We start from the raw sequence: 26258 nt of genomic DNA on the forward strand, positions 1-26258 counted from the left end.
TTCCCCCTTCTCTCTGATTTCCCCCCCTTCCTTTCCCCACACCCTCTCCCTCCTCCACCCCCCCCCCCCCTCCCAGCCCAGCTCTCCGGGGCTGCGGGGCGGGCGCGGGGCGGCGCTGCGCGGGGCGGGCGGTCGCTGCGGGGCGGTCGCGGCGCTCGCTCCCCCCTGCGCGGGCCCCGGCGCGGAGCCGATCGCGCCCAGCGGAGCCCCGCGGCCGAGTTACATTGTTGGGAGTTTGCAACAACTCCGCGGCCTCGTCTGCGCGCCCGGCGCTGCGCGGGGCCGCCGGTGCGGGGCTGCAGCCTCCCCGCCTCCTCCTCCTCCTCCTCCGCCCCTTGGTCTTTTTTTTTTTTTTTTCTTCCTTTTCCCGTTTTTTTTTTTTTTTTTTTTTTTTTTTTCCCTCCCCCCTCCCTCTCCCCCCCCCCCCTTTCGCTTTGATTTCTCTCTCCTCCCCTCTGCGCGCCCTGCGTGTGTGTTTTTTTCGCCGCCGATCTTCACCAAGCCCCTTGGCATGAGTTAAGCACCAGCCATGGACACCAAACACTTCCTGCCACTGGGTGAGTTTTGTTCCGAAAAAAGATTCGGCGTTCCTACGGCGGGGCGGAGGGAGGGAGAGAGAGAAAGAGAGAGGGGAAGGGGGGGGGTGTTAAATAAAAATTAAAAAAAAAAATAAATCAGCGCTTCAGCTGCCCCCTCCGCCGCCTCTCCCTGCACCGGGGGGAGGGGGGATGCGCAGCTCCCCGTCCCCCGGGAGGTTCGGCGGGGAGAGTTGGTGTCAGCGCCGGGGAGGGCCTGGCCCCGGCCCCCGCTCCGCCAGCCGGGCTGCACTTATTATTTTTAGGTTGTTTTGGTTCTTTTTATATGTGTGTGTGTGTTTTGATTTTTTTTTTTTTTTTTTGCGGGGGGGGTGGGTGTATTTATCGGTTGGTTTAGGGGTTGTTTTGTTGTTTTTTGGTTTTGTTTTGTCTTTTTTTCCTTTTTTTTTTTAAATTTTTTTGCGGGGGGCGGTGGAGAGCTCGGCCTGGCCGGGCCGGGGGGGGCAGCGGGACAAGCGGTGTTTTCAAACGGGGCAGCGGAGCTCGGCCGGGAGAGCCCCCTCCCCGCTCGGGGCTAGTTCTGCAGGAAGGTTTGGCAGCTCCCCCTTCTTGCTTTTCTCTCTCGGTTTATTTAAATTCATGTTTTTTTTATTATTTTGTTTTAACTCCCTTCTCTCTCTCCCCGCCTCTCCCCCGGGAGCTCCGGCAGGGACCCCCGGGTTCTGCCCGTATCGTCCCTGGCTCCCAGCTCTTATCAGCCGGCACGCTTGGGACCCTCTTGCCCTTTTTTTTTTTTTTTTAATTTTATTTTTGGGGTTTTAAAAATTCTTTTAATTTTTAAAAAAATTTAATTTTCCCTCCTGTTCGTTTTAGTTACATTTTTAAAACCTTATTTCCATCTGGAGTTTGCCATCGGGTCGGTGACTGAGTCAAGTCCTGGCTTGTATGGGAAAATGCCTCCTCGCGTCTGGGTTTCGGGAGAAGTGATATTGCAGAGCTCAGTGTTCAGGGTGGAGGGGGAAGAAAAGTTTTAGTGAAGTAGCCCGGCTCCGAGTCCGGTCCAGGGGGAAGAGAGGGACAAATCCTGCCCCCTCTGTCACTGCTCAGCACCGTGGCCTGGGGGCTTCCCAGCCGAACAAACCCAGGGGCCAGGGAGAAAATCCCCTGTGGCTTCCTTCCCTGGGATTTAAATCTCTGCTCTCCCTGTGCTGCTGTGTTGTGTGTCTTGGTTTTTCTTTTGTTTGTTTGTAAGAATTGCAGTTTTAGTTGTTCCTTCCTAAGAGCAGGATAAATAAGGACCAGCAGAAGGTCCTCAGCTAGCCGGGCTCCATAAGAAGGTTTCCAGGGGAGCTGGGGCAGGGAGACCCTGGCAGGTCCTGTCCCTCCAAACCAGGGCGTGGTGTGGGTTGATTTTCCTGGAGTTGGTGCTTGGGCTTAAAGCATCTCACCTGCTGTGCCCCTCAGGAAGGGGTCTTGCTTCCAAAGTCCAGCCTGCTCCTTTTGGGTGCTGGGGATCATGGCAAACACCCCCACCCTAGCAGAAGGGGCCACACAAAAGTGTTGGTTTGTTTTTTTTTTTAATCTTTGGGATGGCTGCTGTGAGGTTTCCATTTGCTTTGATGCTCTGGTGGAAGAGAGTCCCAAGCTCTGTTGGAACGGGCAGGATCAGGCCCCTACCTATGGACTCGTGTTTTCTTTCAGCCCTCAGCTCTCCTGTCAGGCTGTAGATGCTAAATAATACCTTGTGTTATTAGTCATGTTGACTTGGACGGGGGAGGAGAGAGGGGGAGTGTGTGTGTCACCTTGCTGCTGGCTCGGGGATGGGTTTTCACACTTGTGCAAATGAAAAACAACTGATTTATCTGCTGGTTTCTGTGGCGGGAGAGGGTGGGTCTTAGCAACACGCTCTGCAGCACACCGGCAACATCCAGAGGAAAAACAAGGCAGCCAGCCCAGGATGGGGATGCTGGGGGGGGGGGAGGCTGTAACTTTGCATCTCTGGTTTAGGAGAAAATTTCCAGTGCCTGCAGGAGCTGTGGAGGGTGAATGGTCTGGGTTTGTGTCTGCTCCGTGTCCTGCTGCTAGGGAAGCCACTCTTAAACTTCATCCGCTGGGCTTTGATCATCCATTCCTGGAATAATCAGCTTGGGTTGCAAGGGTGGTGGGTTCTGCAGGTTTGGGAGGGGGGAGATCTGAGGACAGGAGGGTGTGTTGAGCCTGAAAGTGTGAACAGTTTGTGAGAGTGAGGGGAGCCTTGAGGAACACAGGGAGAGGATTTCCCAGGGAAGATTGGAGCGTGGTGGGACCTTGGTGCTTTGCAGAGGTGGGATGGTCCAAAAACTGCCAGGTCCCAACTTTGCAGATGCCAGGGTGTCTCACTAACCCTGCCCCCTGTCATGGTGGAGAGTTGGCATTTGCAAGCTGCCAGAGGGGAAAAAAATGGCCAAGCTTGTGGAGTTTGTTTCCCTGCACACCAGTACAGGCCTGAGCTGGAGAACAGGAGCAACTGGGTGCCAAACCCAGGCGCCGTTACTGTGTGGTCCCATCCAAATCTCAGCTGAGTTTGGCTGTGAGAGGATAACCCAGTGGAGGTTCCTGGCCAAGTCCTGCCCGTGGTTAGACTCAGATAACCCGACTGATGTCATGGGTGGAAGCTTGGCCAGCGCTGGGCACTTTTAATAGTAGTATCTCCTTTACCTGCTCCTCTGGGGAGCTGCTGGCAGATGGGAGGCAGAGGCTCCCCATGAGGACAGCACATTCCTGGGCTGGATGCTGTCTCTGTCCTGCTCCCAGGACCACCTGCAGCCTGCTGGCAGGGGCTGTAGGTGCAGGTATCATCACAGCCCTGGGGGAGACTCAGAAACACCTTGGGGTCCAGCAGATGATGCCTTAGAAGCTGTCAGGCAGGGGCTGCAGATTCTCCCTCGTTGGGTTTTGAATGATGGGGGATATCTTGCTTTTGTTCCTCTGGGGAGGGGTTGGGGGGGGCTGGGCTGAATCTCCATGAGGAGGAAAATCAAGAAAAAGCTGTCGTGCAAGTGCTTGTGAGGCTGGAGAGATCCACGTGCTGAGAGGTCAAGCTTTGCTCGGGGTCTGATGTGCAAACTAGGGAACTTGGTTCTTCAGGTAGCTGCTTATTCACGAGGCTCTGACCATCACAATCCTTTTATTGCTTCATTTTCTTTGATGCCTGTTCCCTTAAGAAGGTCCTGGGGAGCAGAAGTGGGGTGGTGAGCTTGGGGATCCCTCCCTGGGGGCTCAGCTTCAGACAGGGAGCAAACAGTTGCTGGGTGTCTGAGGCTGGTGCTTCCCTCCTGGAACTCAGATCCCTGGGTTGCAACCTTTGTGTTTCCCTCTTCCCACCCCTGTGGCCGTGCCAGGGGCAGCTGCAGCTGCTCAGGATGTGGGGTGAGAACTGTCCGTGCAGAGCCTGGCTGGGATGGGAACACTTCCGAGGAAAACAGCAAAACAACCCCCATGGCCAGCTGGGGGGGAGCAACCTGGAGCCTCCTGACTGCCCTGGCTGGGAGGGTGAGCATCCGTGGGACATCTTCATCCCTCTCCCCCCTGGCCTGGCTGTAGGGATGAGCCAGGGTGCAGTGCAAAAGCCCTTTTTCTGCTTTTAGTTGCAGAAATTTACAGCTGGTTGGGAGACGCAGAGGGAGGAAAGATTTTGAAAGATGCAAGGAAAGTGTCAGGGTATTTTTGGAGCATCCCTGCAAAGGAGGAGGAATCTTCTGCCTGGCATCTGGAAGCTGCTGGTGGGCTCTGCACCAGAGAGGGGCCTCGGAGGAGCAGGAGAGAAACTCCAGCCCTGTCCTGGTCTGCTGAGCTGAAGCCCTGGTGTAGGGCTCGACCTCTCCCAGTTGACATATGCAAAACAAGCTGGGAAGGAATTTTTGCCTTTTCCAGGATCTGGAGTGTGACAGTTAAATAAATCCTCTGTGGGCCCTTGAATTTACTCCACATTGTCCTGCTGGGTTGGAGGGAGCGTTTGTGTTTCTTGTACTTAGGGCATTTTATTTATTTAAAAGAGAGCGGGGGAGAAAGCCACAGAATTTTAGTTATTCATTGCAAATATTATTATTGGCATTTTGCTCCCGTTGAAAAAAAAAATAGTCAAGAGGGGGAATCAAAACATTTCACTGGAAAATACACCCTGGCTTCGTCCCACCCACATCTTGAAGGAGAAAATAAATATTTATTAAGAAACGGGTTAAAAACCTTTTTGTTGGAGTATTGTTTGCTGGGAGCAGGGGTGGATTCCCATATGGCAGTGCCCTGCCACCCTCTGGATTTTTTATTTTGTAGGGTTTTTAAAATTTTTTTTTAATTTTTTTTTTTTTTTCAGAGTGGTTAAGAACACAAACAAACAGCAGAGCTGAGGGTGCTGTGGGGCAGTGGCTTGGAATGTGCTTTGGGTCCTCTCTCCCACAGGCTGCTCCTTCCTCTGAGCATCCCCTATGATGCATTTTGGGGATGGAGTGTGTGTGTGTGTGTGGGTGTCTGTGTGTGACCAGGGTGTTCCCCCCAGGCTCCCAGCAGCCTGGAATCCCCAAATCATTCTTGCTGTAAATATCCCATGACCCTGCTGTGGGAGGGGGTGAGATGTGGTGGCTCTTGAGGAGGAGTTTAACCAAGGGTGGCAGGGATGGAGCGGGGATGCCGAGGGGGTCCCTGACCCCCAGTGGGCTCCTTTCTGCTGAGCTGGTGGTAACCAAAGGCAGGGACACCAAAAGCTGGCAAAGTGCTGGGTGTTGCAGGCAGCTCCGTAACCTAATTGGGCTCTAATTAATCCTGCTCTCTGGCTCTGATCCCCAGCACATCTCCCCGTCATCACCTCCCGTGGCGGGTGAAGGATCTGGGTCTCTCCTCCCTCTGGCCAGTGGTGGAAGGGGATGCTCAGCAGATCCTGCTCCTGGGGCAGGATCCAACCCAACACTTCCCTAATCATTTCCTAAAAGGCCCAGGTGGGCTCTCAAAGTCAGCGTGGCTCCAAAGCACCAGGGGAGGCAGCCTGGGTGGTTTTATTTTAATTGATTTTGTCAGGAGTTGCTGTATTTTATTACATTTAAAGACTAGACTCTGAAATAACTTTGAACGTTTGACACGCACACAAGAAAAGGAGCTTTCTGACATTTTCCTCTTTGCTTGTCTTTTTATTTTCTTTCTCCCCTCTCCTCCTCCTCCTCAAAGGGAAAGCGTGTGCCTGGAGGGAGGACAGCGGAGGAGGGAGGAGTGGTTGTGTCTCTCCAAAGGCTGCTCCAACATCAAGGCAGCTCAGAGCAGACGAAATAATATTGCAAATAAGGATTAAAAAAAAAAAAAAAAACCCACCAAAAAACCCAAAACCCAGGAAAAAAAAAAACCCTCCAGAAGGATCCCCACACATGCCAGCCAGCTCAAACTGCTCAGAGATTTTTCAGACAGAAGCAATTTAGCTTGGGAAAATGCTCTATTGTTGAGATGGAAACTGGCTGTGAGAACTTGCCTTTTCTGACAACATTTTGCTTAGAAAAAGCAAAGCAAAGTCAGGGAAACAACCTGAGTTTTTATTTAGAGAAGACAGAGCATTTCAAAATGGAGGGTGTTTTCTGAGATAAACAGGGAACAATTCCTTTGCAAGAAAAGGAAGAAAAGGTTCAATTTAAGCCCAAATGCAGGTCTTCCCCTTTGAAATTTTGTTTAACATGGAGTTAAAAAATAATCCTGTTCAAACAGACCGTTGTAAGCATAAAATGGTTGTTGGTTTGGGGGTGGTTTTTTTGTTTGGTTTTTCTTTTTTTTTTTCTTTCTTTCTTTCTTTCTTCTTTTCTTCCTTTTATTGTGATCTCCAGTAAAAGTTTCAGGGTTGCACTTTGGGGCTGTGATCCTGATGGTTGTGCCAGCACATGGAGAGAGGATGGATCTTCCCTTGGAAACTCAGCAGTCTGCCCAGATGAGACATGAGACAGATGCAGGGTGGGAAACTGAGGCACACGGCGTGTCTGAGCCCCGGAAAAGCTGGGAAGAGGGCCTGGAGCAAGGGTGTGGGGTGGTGGTGGTGAAACCTCAGCTGGGACGGTGGCTTCCAACCCCGCCGAGCAGATCTGTCTGGGATCTGAGCTCCCCGGGGAGTCTGAGGGTCCCTGCTCTTGGTAGCCAAAAAAAACCCAAACAAAAAAACCCCAATCCCAAAGCTTCCAAGCTTTTTTTTTTTTTTTTTTTTTTTTTGGCCTGGGAGCAAAGAAAAACTCACAGATGGGGTTTGTGTGCAAGCCAGGTGCTGCCAAAGCAGAGGGCAAGGAAGAAACACCCTAAATATTTGTTTTATTAAGCATCAGAAATCTGTTTCCCATCCCCTCTCTGGTGGTTCCTCTTGCCAGGGGCATCACTCCTTCTTTCAAGGCCTGGGAAATGATTGTTTTTAGGTTAAGCTCTTGGTTTCGGTGGGTCCTGGCTGGGGGTTGGTGGTGTGTTTGGGTTTGGGTTTTGAGCTGAGCTGTAATTCTTTCCCCGGGTTGCGTCGGATGTGAGATCACTGCAGAGAGAAGAGATAAAAGGTGCAATACTGGTATTGGTGACCAATAAAATGGTAATGGCATTCCCATCTGGTTGGTGCTTTTGATGGGCTTCTCTTTTGTGGAGTTTTGGCTTCTTCAGCTTTTGCAGACTTAAAAAAAAAACACAAAACAAACAAAAAAACAAACATAAAAAGCGATTAAAAAAAAAAAACCCAAACCAAAACTAAGTGGAGGGGGGAGCTGAGGGCAGGTGTGGAGCCCCCCGAGGTTTTCTGCCCCCTCATCCCAGGGAGCAGATCCAGGAGTGGGTGAGGGAGGGATGCTCAGTTTGGTTTCAGCTGTCTGAGCCTGCAAAGGCAGAAACATTTGATTATTGTTTCTCCATTTTTGACCCTGGAGTAAGTGCTGGGAAGTTTGGTTTTGTTTTGTTTTGTTTTGTTTTTTTTTTCAAATGTTTGTTTGTTTGTTTGCTTTGAGCTTGTTTTTTTTGGGGTTTTATTTCTTTCTTTCTAATTACTTATTTATTTATTTTGCTGTGAACTCTGTGGGCTGCCACAAGACAATTTTCTTGTGGGCAGCATGTCTCCTGTGTGCCCATTCCCGAGTGGAAATGTGGCAATGTCAGGAGTGAAGCAAGAGAGGAAGGAGAAGCCCGGGAGCTGTGGAGGTGACGAAGTGGGGAGATGGGGTTGGTTTGGGATGGGATGGGATGGGATGGGATGGAGGAGGTTGGTGAGACAGTGAGCAATGGCAGAGGCATGAAGAGAGGAGCTGGGTCAGGAGCAGAGACAGGGGCATGGCATGGAGCTGGAGGAGCTGTCTGGGTTCAGCCATCACCAAGGGATGGGTGACAGCAGTGCCAGTGCTGCTGCTTCTCTGCCCTGCACCCTGGGGAGCAGCAGCTCATCCCTAGAGACCCATGGGTGGATGGGTGCTCTTGCAAAAAGGGAGAAAAAAGAAAGCAGAAAGACCTCTTTTCCTCACCCATCCATCCTTGCCTGACTGTGCTGAAGCATCGTGTGTGCCCCTGCCTCTCGCTGCCCCCAGCACCTCTTTTCTCTGTCTTTTTTTTTTATAAGAGGAGGCATTTTTATCAGGGCTGGGAAGCTGTGGGCTCTGCCTGATGTGGAGGAGCTGTGGCCTCCAGCAGAACCTGGTGGTGGCAGATAAGGACCTATCTGCAGCAGGTTGTGCTGGGGATGCTCACTGGTGCTGGGGCATGGGAGATGCACAGTCCCAGGTTGCTTGGCATCAGCACTGGGGGTGCTCCTGGACACCCCCTTACACCCCACACCTTTACACCCTTACACCTGCTGTGGGGTGCTGGAGGGGGAGGCTCAGTGGGGGGACCAGGGGGGCTCCTATGTGGCCACCCAAACTCTGCTAAGGACCTGGCAGCTTTAGGAAGGTGCAGAGGGCTGGCTTGGATCTCTGCACCTGCATGGCCAGCCCTCCCTTTTGACCTGCACTTGTTCAAGTGTGACTTGCAATTGATCATAAAAATCTGGTGTGATTCACAGTGCTTCTGCCCTCCAGCCTGCCGGGCTCCCTCTCTCCACTTTCTCTTAGCGTGAGAGAGCAAATTGCCCTCCAGTTCCTCCTCCTCCTCCTCCTCCCCCTTAATATGGAAGCCGTTGCTTTCTGGGTCTGCTCCCCCCCCACCCCCTGTATTCACTCCTTGAATTACTCTACATTAGAGATGGTGGCTTAGCATTTTAATTTAATTTTCTTTCTCTCTGTTTTTTGTTTTTTCCCTTTATTTTTCTTATTTTATTACGATAAACCCATTTCAGTGCCAGCTCCCACGTGTCGGGCTGGGGAGGGAGAGAGGGAGGTGCAGCTCCCTGCTCCATCCCAGCACAGACCCCGCGTGCGTGCGTGTGGCTCACAGACAGTGAAATTGCACCCTAGAGTTATAAAGCAATTGTCTAGCTCAGCAGCAGAATGAGCATGAAATGGTGCAGAAAGCAACTAAATAAAATTGGGTAAGGCAGATGCATGAAAATAATGACGTCTCCATAGCGTCGCCAGGCACGCTCGCTCCTTCTCGTGCAGGCAGATAAACTTTTAGAACAGACTTTGCATTTATTTGCTCAGGGAACTCTTCTGAGATGGAGATGGGTGTTAGTGTGGTTGGGAGCCCCTCTCCTGGCTTTTTGGGGCTGTCCTGTCGTGCCTCGCTGCTCCTCTGCTCCTTGCCTCCCCTCCCACTCTCCCCCCTCTCCTTTTTTTTTTTTTTTTTTTTCCCCTTTCTTTATTTTTCCAGGCAGGATTTTTATGCTCAGTCAAACACCAAAACGATAACCTTTGCAACTTCATTTCCCTCTGGCTGCAGCTGCTGTGCTGGGCTGGGGGGTGGCTGTGAGCGGGTGGCTCTCGGGGGTGACCTGCCATGCCTCCTGCACGTTGGATGAAGTGACACTTTTTGGACCCGTGCTTGCTTTCAGGTTTTCTATTCCATTTTATTTTATTTTTCTCCTCCCTGGATGGTGGGGGCTGTAAGGACAGGACTGTGTGGAGGTTTAGGGTGGTGGGTGCACTGCCTGTGTCCCTGCATCCCACCTCCCTGGGGGGATGGCTGGTGTCACCAGGGCCACCCGCTCCCTCCTTCCTATCTATGGCTGCACAGGTTAAAAACGACCCAAACTGGGGGCTTGGGGACTTAACTGGACCTGTTCCTCACTGGTGGTTCCCCAGGGCTTCTCCCTGCTCCAGCACTGCCCTGGGTAGAGGCACATTCTCACCAGCTGCTCCCGGGAAGCCGATGCATTTCCCAATGTTTTGCTCCTCTTGTGCTGGAATCCCTGCTAACTTGGGAGCAAGCTGCTAATCTTCCCACCCAAATGGCCTTTTAGGTGACCTTATGGCTGTGTCCCTGCCATCCTCATCCCCTACTGCCCCCCATGGCATCCCCCGGGCACTGGTCCATGTGCTCATGGAGCTGGGGATGCCCTTTCTCTTTGGGATGCTGCCTGCTGCATCCTGCCTGGGCCACTTTGGGTGGGTGGCAGCATTTGGGCTCCTCCAGCCTCCCCTCTTCTGCTGCTCCCCTGTCTGGAGAGCTCAAGACTGAGCTGGATGTGGATCCTTTTCCTCTCTGCAGGGAAAAATTTTAAGTCCATCCCTTTGTGCTGCTGGATCCTGGGGCTCGCTGCCTGGTGGTGCCTTTGCAGCAAAACCTCAATCTCTGCTTTTCCTTTGCTGGGATGTGTCCCTGGGCTCCCAGATTTGCTGCTCCAGTGCTTTCCCTGCTGCCTCCCCATCTCATGCAGACCAGAACGGGTCCCAGGGGTGCTTTGGAGCTGTGTGTTGGCTGCCCAGGCCCCAAGGCAGAGCGGGACACGGGCACCTTCCCTTCCTCACTGGCTGCAAAAAAACCCAGCTCCTCTAGAGAAGGGCAGAGAATCCCTACAGGGATTGCTCCAGCTCTGGGCAGATGGATGCTGAGGTCCCTGCCAATTTGGTTGCTGGTGTGGAGCCACAGCACCGGAGTGGAGAGCAGGGAACTGCACGCATGCAAAAATCAGTGTGAAGGCATAAATCAGGCTGAGAGAGAAAGGTTAAAGAAATCCAGAGGAAGCGTAGTGATGTGCGTGATAGAAAGGGGTTTCCTGTACCTCCACGGGCCACCCAGGCTCCCTTCCTGTCAGGGTAAACCTGCTGAAGCTGAAACTTTCCGCACCCCTAAGCAAATCGTGAGCTGCTGGATAGGCACGTTGTGAGCAGGCTGTGCCAGCCACGGTGTTAATGCTTTCTGCTTTACAGTCTGCCCTCCCCAAGCCTTCCCTGTGGTATTTATAGGATGCCTGGGCAGCTCCTATAAAAACCTGGGGGGCACCTCAGCTGCTGGATCCTGTGGTAGGGAGCAGGAGCAGGGTTGGAGGAGGGATGTGGTGACCTGAGAGCTGGGCTGCTGCCCTAAAGCCCCATCCTCACCTCTGCTGGGCTGGGTTTCTGTATTTGGAGCTGTGCTGTGTACCCTGCCCTCTGCACCAGGGACATCAGGAGGTGGCTCTGGGAAGAGTTAAGGCTCCTGGGACTGTCACCTGCAGGCCCCCACTGAAACATTTAGGAAGGCTTAGCCTTGATCCCTGCTGCAGATAGCCAGCTAATACCCATTGTTTGCAAATGTTGGGAGACTTCATCCAAACAGGGGTTCAGGGTTGGGGCTGGAGGAGGAATCCCAGATGCTCTAGGAGATGGGGGGTGTTTCTGCTGTGGGGGTTACTGCTCCCCAGGAACTTGCTCCTGATACCTTAGCAAGGCAGCACCTTGAATTACACCTTGCCAGTCAGGTTCTTGTCTTCTTACAAGCTTGAGAGACAAAGATTTAGCTCTTAGGTTTTTTGTTTTTTTTTTTGCCTGGGTTTGGAATTGTACTTTAGTAGCAGTGCTGCTGTGCCCTGCAGCTCCAGGGCTTTGGTGCTCCCTGCAGCTCTGCCTCGGGGTTTCACCTCCTCCTCCTGGGTGAAAAAGCCAAGCAGTTTCGTGCCTCACCTGTGGGGCAGGTTTAGGCTATGGAAATCAGAGGCCATGGGTCACTGCTGGCTTTGTTTGGATCTGTGCTGGGTTTTCTCATCTCCCTTTGTTTTTCCTTCTCCGTTGCCGAGGGGTGATGGGCACCGCTCCCCACGGGTGTTGTGCCACGGGAGCCAAGGTTGGGAGGGCATGGAAAACCACATATGGCTTCTCCAGCAAGGTTTCAGGGCCTCTAGGTGTGTGCAGGAGCTGTTGCAGGGCAGGGATTTTTGCAGCAAGCCCTGGGTGCCCATCTAAAGCCCCAAAGCTACACAACTGGGGAGGAAGCTGCACTGCTCCCTGTGCCTTCCCAAAACCCAGAGCAGGGGATGCAGGGCTGAGCCAGGCATCCTTCCAGGTCTCTTTCTTGGATTGGTGGCATTTGCCCCCCTGCATAATGTCCTGGCTGCCTGGTGCAGCTCAGCCTCACCCTGGGAGGGGCAGCCAGACTTGAGGGAGCCCCAGAAGATGTTTTTTGGGGATGCAGGAGCAGGTGGTATGGCTGTGGTGTAGAGGATGAAACTCATCCTGGTTAATCCCCCAGAGCAGAGGGGTGCTCCCAGTCCTGCCCAAAATGAGGGCACCCCAAACCAACCCTTTGGAGGGAGGAAAGAGCATGTCATGGATGTAACAGCAGCATGTTGGAATGGAAAAGTGCCTGCACCTGGTAGAGGTCCAGGTTGGGGTCCCCACTGCCCACGAGTGGGAGGGAAGGGGCCTGTGGGGTGAGAGCAGCCAGTCCTGCCAGTTTCTCCCTGGGCCAGGGACTCCCCCAGCCTTTGTGGGGCTGACCCTGGGTCTCTAGGCTACCCATTCCCCAGGTGTCCTTGTGAATGTCACCCCATGTCCCTTGGCTCCCAGCTGGGTGATGCTGTTCCTTGGCTGGTCCTGGTGGCTTGATGGCAAAGCTTTGGGAGCAGAGACTCAGAGAGGCATATGGGAATAAAAGCTTGCTGTGCATGGGAAGGGAAGGGAAAAGCAGTGAGCTCCCTGAATGCACTTTTGCAATAAGGTAGAAGTGACCCTACAAAAAAAGAACCAACCCAACCCCAGTGCACTGGGCTGTCCCTATAATTGGCAGTGTGGAAATCATGGGCACATGAGGGCTTGCAAAGGAATGATTTAATCCCCAGTCTGATTTCCAAAGCTCAGGAAATGAACCTCCCAGCACTGCCCAGCCCCACGCCGGTGTTGGGGTGGGGGTCACAGGTGACCCCTCAGCAGAGGAGCTTTTGTCAGGGTGGTTGGGCTGGGGTGGGATCAGCAGCTCAGCATTCATTTCATCCAACGGGGTCAAGATCACATCAGCTTAAGGACTGGGATTGACCCTCAGTGATTTGCTGACTTCATTATTAAGATGTTGATGTGGCTGAGGAGAGGGAGCTGCTGCTTTGTGTGGTGGGATGGGGCAGGGCTGACACTGTTTCCAAATTCTTGGTGTGTCTTTTGCTGGGAAAAAGGTGAAATGCTGAATGTACCTTTAGGAGAAGGACTTTCCATCCCAGCTCTTGGGCCCTGTCGGTAGCTGCAGAAGTGGAATGTTATAAGAAGCTATTCATCATTGCAATTATTTTATTAAGAGTACACAGTGTGCTTGGGAGCTGGAGGAGATGGAGCTTTGGGATGTTTTCAGCATTATAAATATGGGTTGATTACATCACCCGGCTTTTAAAAAATGGTATGTGAAGTCCTGGGGAAAGAGGATTTGCAGACAACCTTGGAGAGGAGAGCTGGGTGCCTGTTCTCAGCAGCCAGAGCAGTGCAGATTCTGCCTCTGCATCTCCCATGGGACCAACAGGCAGAGACATCTCTGGGCTCTGTCTGCCCCTGCACCAAATCCCTGGGGCAGGGATGAAATGAGTTCCTTGGGGGCAGCCAAATCCTCATCCACCCAAGAGGTGGGTCAGCTTCCACATGGAGACACAGAGCTCACCACTGCTCCTCACCAAACATCCCTTATATAACCTGACACTCCTGAAAACCAAGATGCTGCTCCAGGACCTGTTTTTGTAGTTTTCTGTCCCATGTGAAGCCCCAGGTGCTTTGTAGGGTCTGCCCACCCTGTCCTGCTGTGGTGGGGCAGGAGGTGGCGGGTCCCATGGAGAGCTGGCACCTCCTCCTGCCTTATCACAGGGGCTAAAGTCCACGATGGGAAAATGCCCAGTGGACTTTTAACTGGAGTCCTCAGCCCAGCTTACAAACCTTTTAACTCTTTAGTGGGCATCTCCACTGGAAAGCAGAGAGAGTATCAGGGAGAGGGGCCCTGTGGTGAGGGCTCAGCTGTGGCCGTGCCAGGGGGGTGATGGGGACCATGCTGGGGTTATCACTGCTCATGTCCTCCTCTCTGCTGGCTTTATTGCCAGACCCTCAGCTCCTGGTCCAGCTGTGCCATGTGGGCTGAGACCCCCCTCTACCCCCCAAATCCCAGCTGTGGGCATGTAGGGGCTGCAGCAGGGTCATGGGACGCATTGGGGGCCCTGCCCTCCTCCCTTTGCTCTCCCTCCTGCTGGGTGGTTTGAAAAGATGGAAAGTGGGGAGGGGGTGGGCATGGCTCTGCAGCATCCATATCAATGGGATGCTGCATCTGGAGGTTCTCAGGAGAATTGTCTGCTCCTTTTTCTTTTGCTGGCCCATAGGATGTCTTTGCCTCCTGCTTCAGGCACCTTGTTGCCCCGAGGTGGGGTTTTTATTCCAGCATCTTCATCCTTATTCCTCTTGCCCTTTGCTTTTGTTTTGTGGATTTATTTTTTTGTTTGTTTGTTTCCTGCAAGCTGTGAATCTGGGTGGGTCTGAAGGACCCAAGCAGGTCCCTGCTGCCAACCCAGGGCTGAAGCAGTGCCTGGAAGAGCTGGGCTTTCCCATGACTCCAGCAACACCAACCATCTGCATTCCCTGTGTCCCAGGGCCGTGGATCCATCTGCAGCAGGGACTGGGACAAGGGAGTGCTTTGGAAGAGAGAAATTCATGGAAGCAGGGGCAGGGCAGGATTCATGCCATGGGATGGCATCTCTGGCAGTCCCTGGAGGCTGCGTCCTTGGTGGAAGTGATTCCCGGGTGAGAAATTCCCACTGTGGAAGTTTTTATTACCAGGCAGGGCTAGGTTTGTTTTGTTTATCATCCGTTTACTTGGCTTTGGAGGCATGCCCAGATTTCTCCAATTTTGTGTGTGTGGATGTGTGATTTATTAGGATTCAGGGGTTTTTTTTGTTGGGTTGTTTTTTTTTTTTTTTTTTTTTTTTTTTTTTTTTTTTTTTTTTTTTTTTTTTTTTTTTTTTTTTTTTTTTTTTTTTTTTGTTTTTTTTTTCTGGTTTAATTTCACTTCCTCAAACTGACAGGCTGTTTGAAGAAACTTCTTTTGGATGATTTCCTCTATAGTTTTACAGGGATGCCTAAAAATAAAGAGAAAATGTTACAGCATGGTTGGCAATTAAAAAAGAACACCAAAAACCACCCAGTCTGCTGCTGCTGCAAGAAACCCCAGCCCTGGTTTTGGTAACAGAGTTCAGAGGGTGAAAAAAAAAAGTTATTTCACTTTTGGGTATTTAGAGCTTTTGAAAGCACTTCAGGGATTTCAGTGGCTTTCCTGGTGTCACTGGAGAGGTGGTTGTGCCATGGTCCCATGCACACTTTGGGGTGTTCCTTGCTTTCTGCAGGCAAGTGGGACATTAAAAAAGCTGTGTGTGTGTCTAAAGATTTGCCAGCTCCAAGCTTTGGTTTCCTCTCTTTGGCTCCTTTACCTTTGCCCAAAAGGAAAGGTAAAGGAAAAAGGAAAAGGAAAGGAACGAGAAAAAGGAAAAGGAAAGGAAGCAGAAAAAGCAGAAGAAAAAAGGAAAAGGAAAGGAACCAGAAAAAGGAAAAGGAAAGGAACCAGAAAAAAGAAAAGAAAAAGGAAAAGAAAAAGGAAAAGGAAAGGAACCAGAAAAAGGAAAAGAAAAAAGAAAAGAAAAGGAACCATAAAAGGAAAAAGAAAAAAAAAAAAAGAAAAAAAAGAAAAGGAAAGGAACCAGAAAAAGGAAAAGAAAAAAGAAAAAGGGAAAACAGATTCAGTTTAAGAAACACTGGGAAATGTTAATTTCAGCCTCCAGAGAATGGGGAGCAGGTAGGCAAGGGCCAAGCACCTGTAGCTGACTTGAGCTGGGTTTGCTGCTTCTGTTCTGCCAGGGATTTTTCCAAGCTGGGTTTCAGAACAGGGACCTGGCTTTGGGAAGAGCTGAAGGCAGGGTTCTGCCTGGGCTTTGGTGATGGAGCCCGTGGCACTGAGAGGTGCTGGGGACCCCCCTGGCTGTGTCAGGGAGATGCTTGGATGCTGCAGGGACCTGGGGAGCTGCTCTGTGCCCATCAGCAGAGAGATTGAGATGAAGGGAAACTTCCTTTGCCCCTGTCCAAGCTGTAAAAGCATGAGAAAGAGAGAGTGAAAGATTTCCCCTAGGGATCAGCAGTGATAAAAAGCCTTTCTTTTGAAAAGCAATGAGAGAAAAGGAGTGTGTCTAATCCTCCCAGAGAAGAAAGGGAGAACATCCCTGGGCTGCCTGTCCTGCTGGGGCCGGGGGGATCCCGGTGTGGATGCTGTGATCCAATGCTCCTGCCCAGCTAAATCCTTCCCTGGCACTGAGAGGGGCAGAGAAAGGGTCAGATCCTCTGTGCAGGAGCAGAAGTGATTTTCATTGCATGGGATCCGGGCATTTGGGATTGGGGGAGCTCCAGGGACTCAGCCCTGGGGGGTCCCTGTGGGGCTGGGCGCTGTGCTGCCATGTAGGGTGTGGGCAGCAGTGTGGGGCTGGGAGATGCTGCTGGCTCTGTTGCCATCCTTACATTGCTCAGTCTTTGCAGAAGAGCCACGCTGGCACCCAGTGGGGAAGAGACACCCAAAGATTTTCCTTCTCCTTTTACCCTTGGCTGTGGGGCTGGAGAAGGCTGAAAAGAGAGGGGGGATGCAGCAAGGAGGCATCCTTGTCCCCAGGGAGGGTATCCAAAGGACAACCACAACCTCTGGCTGCTTTTTCCTGAGGGTAGAAGGACATGCAGCTGGTCTGTCTGGCTGCCTCCACAGCCATCTTCTCCTGGTTCCACCCTGTCACCCAGTGTCACTGTGTCATGCCGTGTCCAGGCGTGGCACAGGAACTGCTCCATCACCCTCCCTGCCGTGGGTCCACTGGTCCTGTGCTCACAAAGTCCAAGCTGAGGCTGCCTCTGGTTGTCTTTATTGTGGTTGATGATTTATTTGGAGCAGCATCCACCCTGTCTTGTGACTTGATTAAAAAATAAAGCAAAGAGCAGCACAGTGTGGGTGCTGTGAGCTGGGGGGTCCCTTTCCCTCAGCCCCCAGGGGGTTCCCAGCCTGTGCCTGAGCTGTGTGGATGCTCTGTGGAGGATTAGAAGAAAATGTGCTGGGGATGGCAGGGTGAAGGCAAATGGTAGCATCAGAGTGGAGTGAGCTGTCCTGCTGGGGATGGAGAGGTGGGCATTGGGGTGGGAACCCTCTGCAGGGGACAACTGGGGACCCACCAGCCCCCCTATCAGCAGGGCTGAGGATCCCTCCCTAGGCTGTAAAGATTCTTCTGCTCATGAGCAAATTATCTGTGTCTCCTTGAACAGAATAATGCTAATCCACAGCCAGGAAAGTCCTCGTTATACTGGGATTAACGAGTTTGTGTTTAAAAAGAAAAAAACCCAACCCAACACCACCCCAAAGCCAGCAGCCTGCAAAGGAAAACCCTTCAGGGAGATGTGGGTGGTGGCACCATGGGGCTCTTGTCACAACCCAGCTGCTGCTGTGGTGTCTGGGGAGGAAAACAAAGCTGACATCAGGGTGGATTTGCTGCATCCTGGGGCTGCCTCCTGGGCTTCCCCAGCAGCCTTGGGATGTGCTGCCTGTGCCTCTGGGTAAGGATTCTGGGGAGGTTGTCACCGTTTTGCTGTCGGGAACCCGTGTTGTGCTGGCTGGTGGGTGAGCCCAGAGCATCCTCGTGTGTGCTGGGAGCCTGGGAGGCATGGGATGGTGACTGTCCTGTCATGGTGTCACCTCTGCTCCCTCTGGGAACAGCGGGGAAGTGGGGCTGAGATTCTGTCACATCCTGGGATGTGAGAGCTTTGGTGATGGGAGCTGATGCCCTCGGTCTTGAGGAGGGTTTTGGCAGAGCCCACTGCCCTCTGCTTGCCGAGGGAGGGAGGGAGGGAAGGAGTGAGTCATGAACCCCTCGCAGAGAAAGGGGAGCAGGAAATTAGCTCATGGCTCTTGTGAAAGAGAGAAACCGACTCAGTACCTGTAATTAAAGCGGGTGTCAAGGAATGAAGAGCAAATTCCACAGGGGGCATCTCCCCATCTCCCCGGGAGGGAAAGCACTGCCTGCTGCCTGACCTCAAAGTGGCCACCCCGCCCCGGTGAGGGGCAACTGAAGGGCCATCCCTGAGCCCCCTGCTCCCGTCCCTCCTGACAGTCAGGAGCTGATGTAGGTGACAAGGCCATTCGTGTCCTGTCCCTGTCCTGCTGCTTCAGCTCACAGGAAGGAGCTGGCTGTGGTGGGAATGTGGAGACAGGGGGTCTGCCCCAGGCAAAAAGGTCCTGAGGAGCATGGGGGGCCTGCTGGGGGTCCCTGGGGGCAGAGGTGGGAAGAGGCAGTGGTACAGAGGAGGGGGTTGGGGTGCCTGCTGTGGGAACTGCAGGTGATGGAGGGCAGGAGCAGGATGTGGGTCATCATGATGGGGTGGGATGGCCTGGAGCTGAGACCTGGGTCAAGGCACTTAGGGACCTGTCCTGCAGCACTATCTCTGTGTCTCCTCCAGGGCTTTGTTCCCCTAAAGTGTTTGTGTTGCTCCCCAACACTCCTCTGAGGGGAAGGGAAACTGAGGCACGGGGGTAACACTGTGTGTTTGCCTTGCTTGAGCTCTGAGCACGTGTGGTGGCTCCAGCCTCTCAGACCTGTCCTTCTTTCTCCAGCCTTTCCTACCTGTGAACCCTGGGCTGGTGCCAGGAGCTGGCAGCCAGCAGTGGGGTCCCTGTGCCATCCCCTGGCACAGCACCCTGGCTTGGTCCCCACAGCTGCCAGCACCTTCCCAGCAAATGTCAAATCTGCTGAGCAAATGGAAAAAAAAAAAAAAAAAGAAAGGAAAAAAAAAGGACAACAAAAAAACCCAACCCTCTAACATGAGGAAGAAATGCTGGTGTGTCCTGGGTGGATTAGTCGAGACTCCTCGCTGGATTCCTTCGAAGGGAGGTGCTCGTGCTGGAAGCCAGCCACCAGCTGGGCCTGCTGCATTTTTCCTGGATTCCCTTACCATTTGGGGACTGAACTTTTGTCTGAAAAATACTTGTTTTTAACTTGGTCGTGTCTGTAGCTTTGTCTTGGCTTCGGGCTGCTTGGCTTTCTCCTGGCTCAACATATGCTGAGGTGGATGCTCTGGGAGGAGAGGGGACAGATCCTCCATCCTGGACTGTCCTGGCAGGAGGAAGTGAGAAAAGGAAAGGTTTGATCTGATGAAAAAAAAAAAAAAAACAGTTCCAGAGGTTGCCTCCTATTTGGCCCCACCACTGCAGGAGGATGGAGCAATAACACTGGAGGTTGGGGCAAAAGCAGCAGCGTTGGAGATGCTGGTGACAAAATCTGGTGTTGGTGGTTAGTGGAAAAAAAAAAAAAAGGAGGGATAAATATCTTGGAAAGTCTGGTAGCCCCTGACATGAGGACTGATGGACCCAGATACACAATTGCCTTGGAAACCACCACTGAAGTGTGCCCTGCTTCTGTTTCTCTTCCCAAGTGGTTGTTTCCCTCCCAGCTGTGGGGCTGGCACAGGGCTGGGCTGGCTACCTACCACTGGCCACCAGCTCCTTGCTGCAGCCCAGGGAGCCCAAAAAGCTCCTGTATCCCAGCCTGGCAGGGGGATGAAGTGGGTGCTGAGGATGGGGCTGAGCTCCAAAGCTGCCCAGGGCAGGGCTGGGGCTGGTGAGGCCCTTTGTTGATTGTAGGGTTGCCAGACACGGTGCAGCTCTGCGGGGTTGCTCTTTTGCTTCCCCTGCTCAGGGATGGAGCTTGCCCAAGCCAGCAGGACAATCCGGGCTGTGTTTTCATAATTAAAACAAATAAAACAAACCCGTACGCGGCGTTATTTACAATCGGGGCTCAGGGAAGAGTGGAGCTGAATATTGTTTCCTCGCTGAGTTTTTTCCCTTTGTGGCTCACACACGAGTTTGTTGTTGTTGGCTGCTCCTGAGGCTACGGGCTCGTGTGCTGGGCTGCTGCTGGCCCTGAGGTGGCCAAGGTTGGGCTCTGCCCACCAGGCTGCTGCAGGGGTTGTTCCCTGGCACCTGTGGGTTTGTTGCTGGGAAGCTGCTTTTTGTGAAGTGAGGAGGTGCTGCTGCTCAGGGGGCTTTCACAGGAAGGATCTGTTGGAGGTGAAGTGGAGTCATAGACTCACAGACTGGTCTGGGTTGGAAGGGACATTAAGGGTCACCCAATCCCACCCCCCTGCCATGGGCAGGGACCCCTCCCACAGCCCAGGGTGCTCCAAGCCCCATCCAACCTTGGACACTGCCAGGGATGGGGCAGTCACAGCTTCTGTGGGCAACCTGGGCCAGGGGCTCAGCACCCTTGTACCAAAGAATTTCTTCATAATATTCAGTCTCCCTTCTTTCATCTTGGAATCCTTCTCCCTCATCCCATCCCTCCAGGCCCTTGTTTGAAATCCCTCCCCATCTTTCCTGGAACCTCTTCAGGCACTGGAAGGTGCTCTAAGGACTCTGCAGGCTGAACCCTTCTCCTCCCCAAGCTGAACAGCCCCAACTCTCTCAGCCCATCTCCATAACAGAGCTGCTCCAGTCCTCTGATGAAATTCCTGACATCCTCTGGACTGGCTCCAACAGCTCCCTGTCCTTCCTGGTGGGAGGTTTTCACCCTCCTGCTTCCTCACGAGTCCCAGCCCAGCAAGGGATGCTGCAGGGAGGGCTGGGTGTCATGGGGTGCAGGGGGAGGTTTCTTTTTTCCTTGATGCTGAGCTGTAGGCAGAAAGGTTGGGATGGGAAGCCCCTGGCAGGTAATCCCATGCCAAGTGGGGGTTTGCTGCCACCTCCCTGGGGGGCTCCACACACACACCCAGGCAGGGCTCAGCAGTGTCCCCCATGGGGACAGCCTTGGGGGCTCCCCTGGTGCTGGGGGGGTGGGCAGGGTGCTGGTGGCATGGCTTGGTGCAGGAGCACCCTGCAGAGCACAGGCAGCACTGCTCAGGCACACGTGCAGTGAGCTGTGCAAGGGTTCTGCACACACACAGCACACCTGCCCCTGGTGTTTAAAGCTGGGCTTAGGAGGCCAACATCTAGCAGATGAGTTAATGGCAATTCATCAACTCCCAGGCACTTAACAAATATTAATTAATGGCTTTGCTGCCAGCAGGGTCTGTGCAGTTAGCCCAGCTGATGGGCTGGGGTGTGCAGGAGCCCTGGACCCACAGCCTGGGTTCCTTAGCATCAGGGCTGCCAGTAAAGCTGGGGACTCATTGTGGTCCTGTGGATGTGCTGAGCAGTCACCTAGGGGGTTTTGGGGCATGGAGGGGGCAGATCCCAGTGTGGGCTCCTTTCTGCTTTTCTGGGGAGGCAAACTGCACCCCACTGGACTTCAGAGCCTGAGCATCTCTGTGCTGCTCCATCCCTGTGCCTGTCCAGGTGATGCTTTTGGTGCTGGTGCTTGGTGTCTCTTGGCTTTCTGTTTCTGTCCCCAGAAGTGACAGCATGTGAGCTGGGGCTGGGACTCTTTGCTGGGTGCCAGGAGGTGGGCAGTAGGGTTTGTGCAGGTCCAGTTGTCTTTAAATCCCTCTGGATTGAACTCCTGCTTTGCTGTTTGTTTCTTTACTTCTTTAGGCCTGGCTGAGAAGTTTGTAGGAATCCTGCAAAAGGCAACTTGTTTTTGTCACTTGTTTGGGAAGGGCTTACATCTCAGAGGCCCATTGTGCAAGTAGAGCTAAGTTTAGGTCTCTGAGCTTAAAATAGAAGAAAGGAAATAAAAAAAACCAACCCAATAATAATTAAGCCTTTTCCCCTGGGCCAAGGAAGAACAGTTTGCTAGCGTTGACTGACCACCTGCAAGGTGGCCCCAAGGAAGAGACATGGTTCCTGCTGGCCAAAGTCAACATGGGAGGTGGCCAGGGCTGCTGCTGGGGACAGGGCATGGTGGAGAGTGGCCAGGGGACAAGGTGAGGATTAACCCCCTGCTCTGATGGCATCTGCAGTGCTGGATTCGTGCCAGGGGCTCGTGGACATGTCAAACAAGTGACCTGTTGCAGCAACCCACCCTGATTGCTCAAGCTGGTCCAGCTCTTTTTGGGGATGGTTCCTGGCCAGGCCAGGCAGATGTTGTGTCTGTGAACCCCCGTGTTCATGTCACTGTGCACAGGAGGTGACCCTGGCTCTGTCTTGGCATCCTTGCCATGTTGTGCCATGCTGTGCCATCCCTGCTCTCTGTGCAGCCTGAGGAAGAAGCTCAGTGGAGGCTGACCAGCTTGCTGGGCATCTCAAAACTCATCCTGTGAGCTTGTCAGCACTTTGTAATCTCCCTTCTCCCCAGGGAACATCTTGCAAAGGTGTTGACAAACTCGTGAGGTCATGGGGAGCTGTGGTGTGTGGTCAGCTTGGTCCCTCCCCAGCACCCACCAGCTGCTGCCAGAGTCTCTCCTCACCTGCAAGAGCCTGCCTGGCTCTGAGGGGATGGAGATCTGCTCCTGAGGACAGAGCAGGAATAATTTTGGCTGTTATCTTCATAACAAAACCAGCAAATGCTGCGAGCTGCCTCGGTGGCAGAAGTAGGAAAAATGTGAGACATATGTTGGAGCAGAGCTTCAGTCTCTGGGTGTTTTTGGAGGGGGGAAAAAAACCATACAGGAGGCTTTTTCCTTTTGTTTAAAACCTCTTTTGTCATTCCCCCCTGCTTTTGGACAGCTCTCTGACTTTCAGCAGCTCCTGCAGGAGGTGGATGTTGGTGCTTGGGGAGGTTTTTCCATATGTTTCCCATAGCCCCGCTTGCAGGTTTCACATTATGGGATGGAAGAGGGAGGTAGGCTGCTGTAATATCAAATGATAATGTGAAATTAGCTCCACTTGACATAAATTGAAGGCAAACTAGTGCTCTTAGGCCTGGGCAGGGCTTGCTGGAGGTTTCTGCCCTTCCCTGCTGCCTTGGGGTGGGAGCAGGAGCCCGTGTCTCTCTGGCTGTTTTCCCCTCTAATCCTTTGCCTGCATAGAGTGAATTCCAGCTCATGGTGGGAATTTAGGTCAAAGGTGCTTTGAGTTCAGAGGAATATGATCAAATTAGGTCTTTTCTGCGTTTGCTTGTGTGGTTTTTTTGGTGTTTTTTTTTTTTTTTTTTAAGGGACTTAACGTAGGCAAGGCTGCAGGAAGAGCTTGGTCAGATCCTGACCATCCTTAAATCCTGACAGCGATGCCTTTGCCAGCAGCAGGGCTGGGATTTCATCTGGAAAGGTCAGAATTGGCCCAGAGCTGGTCTGTATTTTTGGCCCTTCCTGGAAGGGAGAGGTGTGGGTGCAGCTGGGAGAATCCCCTGAACCTGTGGCATCCCCTGTGAGGCCACCCCTGGGGGGACCGACTCAGGGACTTCCATGGCCTGGGGGTCACAGGGATAAAAATCTTATCCCTCTGGAAAAAGGATCTCATCCCATTGGTTGTGAGCTGAGAGGTGTCCGCTGATGTCCCTGTGGTCCTGGGGAAGGGAGGGGTTGTTTCCTCCTCCTTCATTGCCCCAGCTCTTCTGCTCCCTACCCGCTGTCATCCATACTCCTGGTGGGATCCCATGAGAGCTTTCTCTGGTCCTGCTTCAGGTGAGGTGGTGGTGAGCACTGGTGAGGCCACAGCTTGAGTCCTGTGTCTGGTTCTGGGCCCCTCAGCTCAGGAAGGAGATTGAGGTGCTGGAGCAGGTCCAGAGAGAGCAAGGAGGCTGTGAAGGGATCCAGCAGAATTCCTGTGAGGAAGGGCTGAGGGAGCTGGGGGTGTTGAGGCTGGAGAAGAGGAGGCTCAGGGGAGACCTCATCACTCTCTGCAACTCCCTGAAAGGAGGTTGGAGCCAGGGGGGGGTTGGGCTCTTTTCCCAGGCAACTCTCAGCAAGACAAGAGGGCAGGGTCTCAAGTTGTGCCAGGGGAGGTTTAGGTTGGAGATGAGAAAGAATTTCTTTCTGGAGAGGGTGATCAGGCATTGGAATGGGCTGCCCAGGGAAGTAGTGGATTCTCCGTGTCTGGAGCTATTTCCAAAGAGCCTGGATGTGGCACTGAGTGCCATGGGCTGGGAACCACGGGGGGAGTGGATCAAGGGTTGGACTTGATGAGCTCTGAGGTCCCTTCCAACCCAGCCAATCTATGATTCTATGATGTTATGCTTGTACCATAGCTTCCCTTCAGGATGGGGTGGGCTTGGCAAGACACTGGACTCTTCAGAGGGTGCTGAGCCCTTTGCAGGATGGATCCACCAGCCCAAAGGCTCCCGTTCTTGGGGTGGGAGGCAGTGGTTGGGAAGCAGAGGGAGGGAGAGATGTGGGATTTGAAAACCACCCCTCTGTGCCTGTTCCGTGACACCCCTTTGCTTTTTCTCTGATCCCATGGATCGGGCATTGCCGTGATCCCAGCCGGGGCTTCTGGTCCCCTCTGCAGCTGCTCCATCACCGCGCTTGAGGCAGCATCGTGCCGGCTGCGGAGCGGCAGAAGCAGCCGGGAGCAGGGAGGAGGGGCAGGGAAATCCGGGCTTCCGCTGGCGGCAGGTTTGAGGAGCAGGGAGAAGGACAGGAATTAGGGTTGTGGTGAAGTGCTTCAGCCGCTGGGACTTCTTTGCTGAGTGGGGAATCGCTGTGCTTGTGCCAGAAATCGGCTCGTAGGATGCCGAGGTGTGAAGCTGCTCCTGTCCCTCTCTCTCGGCAGGGTGGGGGCATCCCGGGGGCTGCTTGCAGCGTGGAGGGGGTGGGGGATGCTTGGGATGCTCTGGATCCTCTGGATCCTGCTGGCATCCCAGCCAAAGCAGAGCTCATTTGTGGGGGAGAGCTGGGGTAGAAGGGGCAGGTGCATGGCAGGTTCTCCCTGTAAAAAGCCTGGGGGGAAAAAAAAAAAAAAAAAGGTTTTATGAAGAAATATGTTAATTGTCATCTGCTGTCTTAGCCAACCTACTGCAGCCTCTTAAAAAACTGGCTTCCTCCCTGATGTTAATGTGGGGTCTAAAATAAGAGCTGCAATTTCCAGACACTTTTTGCTATTAGTGATAGGCAGGCATTAACCATTCGAGCTTAAATTAATTGTGCTGTGGTGTGGTTGGTTTTTGGTTTTTTTGTTTTTAATTTTTTTTTTTTTATTGATGCATAATGTATGATGAGAAAAAGTGAAAAAATAATTAAAGTCTGAAGAGCGCTGCATGGATTCATTCATTATGAAATCTGGGTCAGCAGCCGGAGAAGGAAAACAAGGAGGGGGGGGTTTGCTGCTGGAGTGGAAAAACAGGACTTCAGAAGCACTGCAGGCATCGGAGGAATTCGTGAAAGGCCCTTTTCAGGCAGCCTGGGAAATCCAAAGTTGCCTTGCAGCTGCCCCCCGAGGAGGAGGGTGGCTCCCGGGGATGGAAGGGGGTGCACAGGGCTCTGCACCTCGCTGGGGAGGGGATTCCCTTTCCCATCTCCTCTCCTGGCTTCTCTTCCAGATGTAGGGATGGGGGCAGGGGCTGCCGTGCTGAGCCAGCAGATGTGTGTGGAGGTGACCGAGAGGAGAGCCTGGAGAGGTGGAAAGGGCTGTGCTGGGTGTTTGCAAAGCTGGGGCTCAAGAGTGGTGTCTTTTCTAAGGGCTCTCTGTGCCACAAGCATCCCCGTGCCACAAGCATCCCCGTGCCACGAGCATCCCTGTGCCACAAGAATCCCCATGCCATGAGCAGCCCCATGCCATGAGCATCCCTATGCCATGAGCATCCCAGTGCCACGAGCATCTCCATGCCACAAGCATCCCTGTGCCACGAGCATCTCCATGCCATGAGCATCCCTGTGCCACGAGCATCCCCATGCCACAAGCATCCCTATGCCATGAGCATCTCCATGCCACGAGCATCCCTGTGCCACGAGCATCCCCATGCCACGAGCATCCCCATGCCACAAGCATCCCTGTGCCACGAGCATCTCCATGCCACGAGCATCCCTGTGCCACGAGCATCCCTGTGCCACGAGCATCCATTGCTGGGAGGGCTCATTGCAGTGCAGCTGGGGTTTGGGGACAGGCAGTAATGAGGCTGTCCCCAGTTTGGTGCCAGCTTTGCTCCACAGTGCCAATGGGCAGGCAGCTTGTGGGCACCCAGCTGTGCATGCACCCAGAACCCCCCGTTTTTGTGTAGCAGGGTGTGCATCTCCAAGCAGGAGCTGCAGGGATGGGTTTGGAAAGAGTGGCAGGAGTAGGAGCTGGAAGGCTGGGAAGACCTTGTCTGGGACACTGCTAATTGGTTTGCAAGGAGTGTGGCTGAAACTTGGAGGTTTCCTCGTTGGCAGGAAGCTGAGGGGTTTCAAACCGTGCTTTTGTCCTGGTTTGGAACAAAAATGTAGCACTTGTAGAATTTAATGGCAAAATGGAAGTTCCCCTCCTTCCTCTTGCTCTGTCCACAGGAAATATGGTCAGAATTGATGGGGCTTTGCAAACAGTCAGCATTCATCCTTGGGAAATCATTTTCTGCCCCAGTCCAGTTAAGGGCTC

At 53.0% G+C, this 26258-nt stretch overlaps 1 protein-coding gene across 2 annotated transcripts in view; it reads left to right on the top strand.

The window, feature by feature from the left end:
* Positions 1 to 385: 385 nt before the first annotated feature.
* Positions 386 to 26258, top strand: part of RXRA (retinoid X receptor alpha) — a 106610-nt gene continuing 80737 nt past the window's right edge. For both annotated transcript variants that reach the window (XM_030461511.1, XM_030461512.1), the window contains exon 1: positions 386 to 557. In XM_030461511.1, the coding sequence (XP_030317371.1) occupies positions 530 to 557 (28 nt within the window). In that variant the 5' untranslated portion in view covers positions 386 to 529. The remainder of the gene's footprint in view (positions 558 to 26258) is intronic.

Source organism: Calypte anna, chromosome 17 (assembly GCF_003957555.1).
Source record: "Calypte anna isolate BGI_N300 chromosome 17, bCalAnn1_v1.p, whole genome shotgun sequence".
NCBI classification, from domain to species: Eukaryota; Metazoa; Chordata; class Aves; order Apodiformes; family Trochilidae; genus Calypte; species Calypte anna.